The following is a 7,577-nucleotide window of genomic DNA, read 5'->3' on the forward strand; positions in this document are numbered from 1 at the left end:
TTGTCGTAGCTCTGACTGGGCCTTTACCTTCATTTTGTCCCTGTCCACTTCTCCTGCCTCTGAGAAATCAGAGTTTAATGAAAGCACAACATAGATGGAAAGAAAATTAACTGCAAAACCAGTATAAAATAAATTTCGAAGTTTAATTTTCCAGCACGTGCTTTTGCTTTCAGTAGATTTCAAATAAGTATAAATAAATAAACAAACACAAAGGAAAGATTTTAGATATAGATAGATATAGATAGATTAGATATAGAGTGATGCTAAATATAGATTGACATAGATTAGATAGAGTTAGAGATAGATATAGATTAGATATAAATATATAGAATAGATATAGATATAGATATAGACATAGATATAGATATATTGGCCAGCACAGCATGCCTTTGATTAAAGGCAGCTCCCTCACACAAACTGAAGGGGAATTCAATTAAGAAAACCATTGGCTCCTTATTAACTTTAGTTAAGAAAGTAAACTGGGGAAAGTGTATTAAAATGCGTCTGGACTGCTTAGTATGCTTTCATTTAAGCTTATGACAATCAAAATGGGGGAATTTAAATTCTTTACAATTAAGCGCTGCTCTGGAGCAGATTGGGCTCGTGGTTATTACACGGCATTGTTCTGTACCCCGCCCCCCCCCCAGCCTCGCAGTGGCTCATGGCGGAGCAGGGGCTGCGCCCAGCACCTGGAGAAGAGAAGGTATTTAAGGTTGTGAATTTAATTTGGTTCTAGGATTTTCATTTTCATTTATGGCCCCCGTTGTGTTTGAGAGCGCGGACTAATTTATGGATTAGCTTTAAACCCCCAGTCTGTCACACTCGTTGAACAATTCTAAGTTGGAGAGAATCCATATGAAAGGATTAGCATGTGCCACAGCGGAGCTTACACATGACTGTTTCAACTAAATATTGCCCAGCTGCCTCTCAGGCAGTAATTTCTTTTCTACTTGGTTAAATGGCTAGTGTCTCTAATATCACACATTGTCGGGCCTTTCATTGTGTGAATATCATCTCCCGCAACATGAAATATAGATGATGTTTAATTTATTCGAGCTCGGGCCCCATACATTGTTTGTGTGGTTGGGAGACTAAGAAGAAAAGTCCATATTTAGTGAAATGCGTCTTTCTAGTAGCAGCGTGGGGCCCGCCCTCGGACACCTCGATGCCACTCCTAAAGCAGCTGGGGAGTGACTGGTAAGGATGGGCACACTTGCTGGGTTTTCAAGAACATGGGATTGTTTTGTGTTGACCACATAAGACAAATGTACAATAAATTTGCCCTCATTATAATTAAAATTAAAATAAAGACAGTAGCTGGGCAAAGCCTTTTCTGTTTCTAGCCCTTTAGCACTGCAAGTCCAGCTCAGCCTTGTGGGGCCTGTCTCCCCCGTAGACCCAGCTCAAAGGGGACCCTTGAGAGGCAGCACCAAAATGAAGTTGGAAAAAGCCTCTGTTAGGGTAATTAGGCACTCTCTTTTTTCAAGCTAATTGTAGCATTTGTAACTTATATTGGAAATGTACTATTCGCCTGTTGCCTGCTGTACACCAAGAACGTTACCAAACACTGCGTGGCCCCCCGAGTTGATTCACAGGAGTGGGCTTGCACATCGCCCCAGTCTTCTGATTAAGATCCCCTTATAATCCCCGCTGCACAGGCGGCCCCGCTTCAGAGCCGGGGTTGGTTTCTGCATGAAGTCGTAATGCAATTATGAAGGAGAATTAGATTCTGTCACGGTGCTCTCCTGTGGGGAGCGCAAAGTCACTTCCAAAGAATTGTTTTTTTAATTCTTTATTTGAAATAGCCTCTGTTCAGGTAGCATAGCAGATGCTCTCAGAGAAATGGGACCAGCGGCTCAGGCACACACCCTCAGGCGTGTACACTCTGTAGCCACAGCCTCGTTTCTGCTGCATCTCCTGCTGCACAGCCGATCATGGTTCTACCATTACCAGCTGCAGAAACGGTGCTGTTCGACTGGAATGCTTGAGAAGTGATTTTCCTTCTCACCCTCCCTTTCTCCTGCCCTTTGGGGTACAATTGATGGGTTTCCCGTCCCCAGAATGGGGAAGCAAGCTGCACCGTGAACTTGCCTTCATTTATGTTCTCGTACCCACCTGGAAGCTGACGGCCAGCTCCACTTAGTCCGACTTCATCATAAGCTGACATGAAGTTGTGATGTAGGGAGACAGTAAATTTAAATTGGGAGTCACTGGTTAACGCTAAGCTATTCTTTGTGAGGACTCCACCCTCTTGCTTTCATTCTCTACTAATGATTTACTTGGTGAAAATAAAGCATATTAGAAACGCTACTACAAAAATAACGAGCCAAAGTGTTCATTGCCTTTTGTAAATGTTGAGCGGAGCAATGCCTAGCTACACGATGTGTGAACATGCGTATAAGTGTTTCAGTACAAAGGGCATTGGATTTTGCCCTTGAAGTTGGAAGTACCTCAAACTAACATTTGACTTGGATATTTCAAGTAAAGACATGTGTGGACTGTGTCACAAGAATCTGGTGTAGAGGTTTCAACTGTACAATTTGGGGTGTTTTTACTGCTATTTTATGCATACAGACTCGACTTGTAAGTATCATGTTCTTATGTGGTGAATTTTATGCTTTTCTCTCCTTCTTCTGTTCTTCAAAAACCCAGTTAAAAGTGAGATTATGCTACAGTAGCCGCTCAGACTTTTGGTTAATTCTCGCTCCGGGAAGGGCTCTGAGCTCTGATGGAGTGGGATCCTAAGGAAACTATGCCAACTGCAGGGAACACCAGTGCGGTTCACATGTCATACTTACAAATGGGAAGCACCAGGCTCATTTGACCAAAAAAAAAAAAAGTGATGCTAGCATTCCAGTGCATTTAAACATTGCCTGTGTTGAGTCCGAAATAGTCCTTTGAAATCTCCAAAACCTGTGAAAATAGTGACCAGCTGAACAGCTGCATTAGAGAATGCACAGGTCACTGCTGCAGTGGCACCCAGAGCTGCACCTCCGCGCGAGGGGGACCTGGAAGGAGACGCGCTTGCGAGGCAGAGAACAGAAACTACAGCCTGGCCGGGCGGGTTGACATCGGTATGGCGCTGGCGAGAAGAGTGGTGTTAAAGTGGCTGGGAAAAGAATGTCATTGTGCGTTTTCTAGATGTGTGTGCCACCTCCCCTGTAGCCGAGAATAAAGAGCACGTTTACGGAGCGCCTTGAGGAGCCAGTAAGGCCGGCGTGGAAGAAGGAGACACGCACCTGCATCGGGGCTAGAAGGAAGACGGAGCATTTGGCAGTGACAAGTCCATGCACAGTCTCCTGAGGCAGCCGCGCAGGCAGCACTCCGGCGGCTCGCAGCACGCATGTGCTTCTGAGTTGTGAGCCGAGGGTTGGCTGGAGACTTTTAATTTTTGGATGTCACGGGATTAGAAGTGGCATCTGGCAAGTTAACATGGGTGTTTCCATGACAGACTCCTGCTCTTCAAATGTGCCATAGTAAGGTCTGCGAATGAGGAGTGGCTTACTGGTGCGTGTGTATGTGTGTGCATGTGTGTATGTGTGCATGTGTGTGTGTGTGTGTGTGTATGTGTGTGTGTAGGAACGAATCTGAAAACCTTGACCATGTTCCTTGCCAGGGCCTCCCGATTACCAGAACTGCCCAGCTAAGTTCTGCTGGAACAGCACTGGGTGGAAAACTGGGACCCATATATTCATCTACGGGCACCTGAGCACAGGCCATAGATGATCCAAAAGTGCAGCTGATTCAGGGGGGCCTGACTGGCAGTGCTGACCCCAGTGCCGGCGGGTGGGGTTCGAACAAAGGCAATGTTTGAATGTATGAATGCATCGTTTAGCCAGCTTCCGACAGCTTTTGTGTCCAGTCCTGAGCCTGATGCGTTAGGAGCCGTCCGCCAGTTACTGGGCTTGCACTGGTGTTTCTCGTCACGTTGCATGTTCCCTGACTACGCCAGCAAGTAGGTGTGTCCTGGCAGGACCCCAGAACCAAAGGGCTTACCGTCCTCCCCACTGGCTCGCAGCTTTGAGCTGAAGGCATGTCTTAAAACAGTGCAACTCACTTCAAATGCTTTTTGCTTTTCATTTATTATTGCTTGTCACGCGATGTTCTTTGAAAGCTTGCTCATATATTATCTGTTCCATTTTTTTCCATTTTCCCTTTTTTTGCATGCCGTTCCTCCTGTTTCTTCCCTTCCTCCAATCCTCTGTTCCTGTCTGTAGACACAACGGCGACGACAGAGCCAGCAGTTCACGGTTGGTATCACATTACTGTTTATCTACTTGCTCAGCACTGCTGAGAGGCAAGGCAAGCCTGGGAAAAGAGCAATGCAGTCTTCAAGGGCGATCATGTTCCAAGTAGACTCATCTCACGAACATGCCGCGATTCTTAACGGCTTGAAAGATGGCGAGTCTTGTCATTTCTGTTGTGAGCCCAGTGGCCAGAGTGGCAATCTGAGGGCAGCCTCCTCACTGGCTAGATGGCAGGAGCCTCAGTTTGCACCTGTTCCTTAGTCATACAACCCGCCCGACACTAAAGCACCGGGGCTCTAAAACACTGACACTGGCCTACAAATTGTAGCGCCCACATTCCAGGCCCCGGCCAGAGTCCCAGCTGCCTGAGGGAGGGCATGAGCAGTTGAGCCTGGAGGTCGGGGTGAAGCGTCCTGCCCGTCACGGGGCTGAGGAGGGCCGTGCTCTTCGGTTCACTGTGCCCCGATTGTGTTTACCTCCACGGCCCGTCCTGGTTCACCCTTCACCTCTGAGCATAAAGGTTTATGCTAACATTTGCCAGGAAACATCTCCAGACCAAGAATGACACATTTGTATTTTGTAACAGCATAAACTGGGAATTTTAAAAAAATCATTTGTGTGTAGGTATCGTGTAGGAAAAATATTAAAAAGTTAGTTAAGATTTTAACCAAACGGTGATAAAAGCAGGGTAAAGCTCAGGATGGGCAGAGGGACATCCTCTCCCCAATTCCACCTCTGACAAGTTGGAATAAGTCTATTAACTTTTGATGTCGCTCCAATCAGAAAATCACAATCATGTTTCATCTGTAGATTATTCATCACTTAGCGCAGATCTCACCGTGCTGATACTGTGCTAGGAGACAGATATGTCCGTTTAAAACGGGCTGAATTTTAATAATTGGATCCAAGGGGATTACTCGGTAAAGGGCCTACTTAACTCACTGTGCATGTTGTGCAGGGTTGGAATCTCACTTAAATGGCAGGAGCGGACCAGCCAACCCTGTGCTGTTCATTCAACTTTTAGAGAAACAGCTCTTCCTCGCGCAGCCTGGCTCCTTAAATAGGCCCACATTGGAGGACTCGCCCGCTGGAAACCTCCGAGCAGAACCTGTCCTCTGAGCCGGCCTTGAGGGGCAGGTTTGGTGCTTGGCTGTGCTGGTAGGGAATTCTGAGAAAGCAAAACAAACTTAGGGGTGCAGCCATATAGCCCTCCCCACCCCGCCCCAGCTCACCCTGCTCTTCCCTGCCATTTGCACAAAGGGAAAGTTCATAAAGCAAGTTAAAGGGCCAAATACACTGACAATCATGAGGAATCAATTAGGTATAAACTTCACTTTCTAAGGTTAATGCCCCATAGTGCTTGTTACATCTCCAGGATTGCACTCCATTAAGCTCAGTTATTTGTAGGTTTCATCATTAATTGAGCACTTCCTGACTTTTATCGATTATTCTCAGAGCTTTAAGGCTATTTTAATGTAGTCCGAGAGATTTTGCTCTATTCTTTTTAAGATGCTTTGAGTTCTGAGCTTCCCATAATTAACTCCAGGGTCAGATGTAACCATAAGATTCCTGAATTTGTGAGATCTTTGAAGAAATATTGATCATGTATTTCCTAAGACTCCAAAGTTCTGTTTTCTAGGTCCCTTCACTAAAGTCTATGTTTTTATGTGCCTCTAAGGGGAGTAGCTGGAGTTGTGTGGGGCGTTCACAGTAGGAAACATGCCCCTGACCTGGAAAATGAGAAGTTTGCTCCAGGGCCAGTCCTGAGTGTAGGACACCATTCTGATGAGGGCTTCCTCTCTGGGGAGAGGAGTGAGGTGACCTCCTGGTGAGGTTCAGTGAAGGCACACTGGGCAGCAAGAATAACCTTTTATGAATAAAACTGCTATGAACATTCTTGTACAAGTCTTTTGGTAAATACAGGGTGTCCCCCAACAATGTATACACACTTTAACAGCAGATAGCTCAATTTGAAAAAGAAATGTATTTTAATAAACACTGCCTTTATAATTATTCAAAATATCTATACATTTTTGGGACACACTATATGTGTATATATACGATATTTTAATCCTATGTATGATTCCTAACATCAGGAGAGAAGTGAAAACCCAGGTTGATCCCTATAGCCTACATTTATGAATACATTCTCCAATTCACCTAAAATCCTCATAGCATCCTCCCAAAAGGGCCCAACCACTATTGTGAACAGCATATTCTCCAGCAAAGAGCTTTAATGAAAAACAAACTATTGTTTAGAATTTACTGGCCGAGGGGAAAAGTCCCCAGGTCAGCTGTCAGGAGTAAAATGGTAATCGGAATGTGGTGGAAACTACAAAGTAGGGGCCAGATTTCCAAGGAAATGAAGCTAGAAAACGGATTTTATTTGAGTGAATTATTGCTAAAACCCCACTTCAGTGCAGTTACCGTTGACTTAGAGTCACCCGAGAACAGCCTAGCTGTGTGCACTCTGGAGTCCTGGGCCTGGGAAACTTGGCAACTTAAATGACAAGACACATCAGGTCAGCCAGCGACCGCTTTATTGGTCTTAGGAGTTTTTATACTGGATTTCCTTCCATATTTCTCTTTTGTTAAAAGAAAAAACCACTTTTACAAAAAGCTTTCCCTTTGAAGACTCATTAAAACACTTTATTCAAGCTTGTGTTGCTAAAGTATGTATGAAGTAAACTGGTTGTTTATGTATGTTGACCATTTGTTCTTACCAATACCTGATTGGAACAATAAGCATGTTTTGTAAGGTTAGAAGTGCATGGGCATGATTCAAAATCAAATGGATTTTCTCCAAAAAGAAACTAAACAGCAATCAGCCACTATGTGTTGTTAAGGATCTAATTGGTAGGGAAGATAGACAGGCGTGTAAGAATGGAATTTTTAGACTAAGGTAGCCAAAGGGGTTTTCTCTGAAGAAGGATCCTGCGCATTTGTGTTTTTGGAGCTCATCCTTAAGGCCTGGACAGGAAGGCTCCTGTGCTATGTGTGCATGTCGAGCAATGCTGAGCACACCCTGCCATGCCCTGGTCCCACCTGGTCTGAACCTGATGGCAGAAGTGCATGAGTGACTTCCAGCACGGGTGGTGTACCTGTCATGATGGCTATTGATGTGTGGGTGCGTGCGACGGTCTTTACTTGTCTGTTCAAATGTGGGTGCTTCTCTGTCTGTGTCTTGTGCCTTGTTCTTCTTCTGCCCTATGTGTCCCCTCTCCACCCCACCCCCCTCCCCGTGTGAGGGTTTGGGTGACAGCATGCCTATGGTCTGGAATAGTGCTTGTGCTTTTGCTGCACTGCTGTCAGCTGGCCTCTCCCGATTCC

The 7,577-nt window shown here is 45.3% G+C and overlaps 1 protein-coding gene across 1 annotated transcript in view; it reads left to right on the plus strand.

Moving 5' to 3' along the window:
- CADM1 (cell adhesion molecule 1) overlaps positions 1 to 7,577 on the plus strand; it is a gene marked incomplete at its 5' end in the record, with an annotated part of 349,313 nt that overhangs the window by 322,181 nt on the left and 19,555 nt on the right. Inside the window, one exon of the mRNA XM_005856899.1 lies at positions 4,218 to 4,250. Within this exon, the coding sequence (XP_005856961.1) occupies positions 4,218 to 4,250 (33 nt within the window). The remainder of the gene's footprint in view (positions 1 to 4,217; positions 4,251 to 7,577) is intronic.

Source organism: Myotis brandtii, unplaced genomic scaffold, assembly GCF_000412655.1.
Source record: "Myotis brandtii unplaced genomic scaffold, ASM41265v1 scaffold105, whole genome shotgun sequence".
NCBI lineage: Eukaryota > Metazoa > Chordata > Mammalia > Chiroptera > Vespertilionidae > Myotis > Myotis brandtii.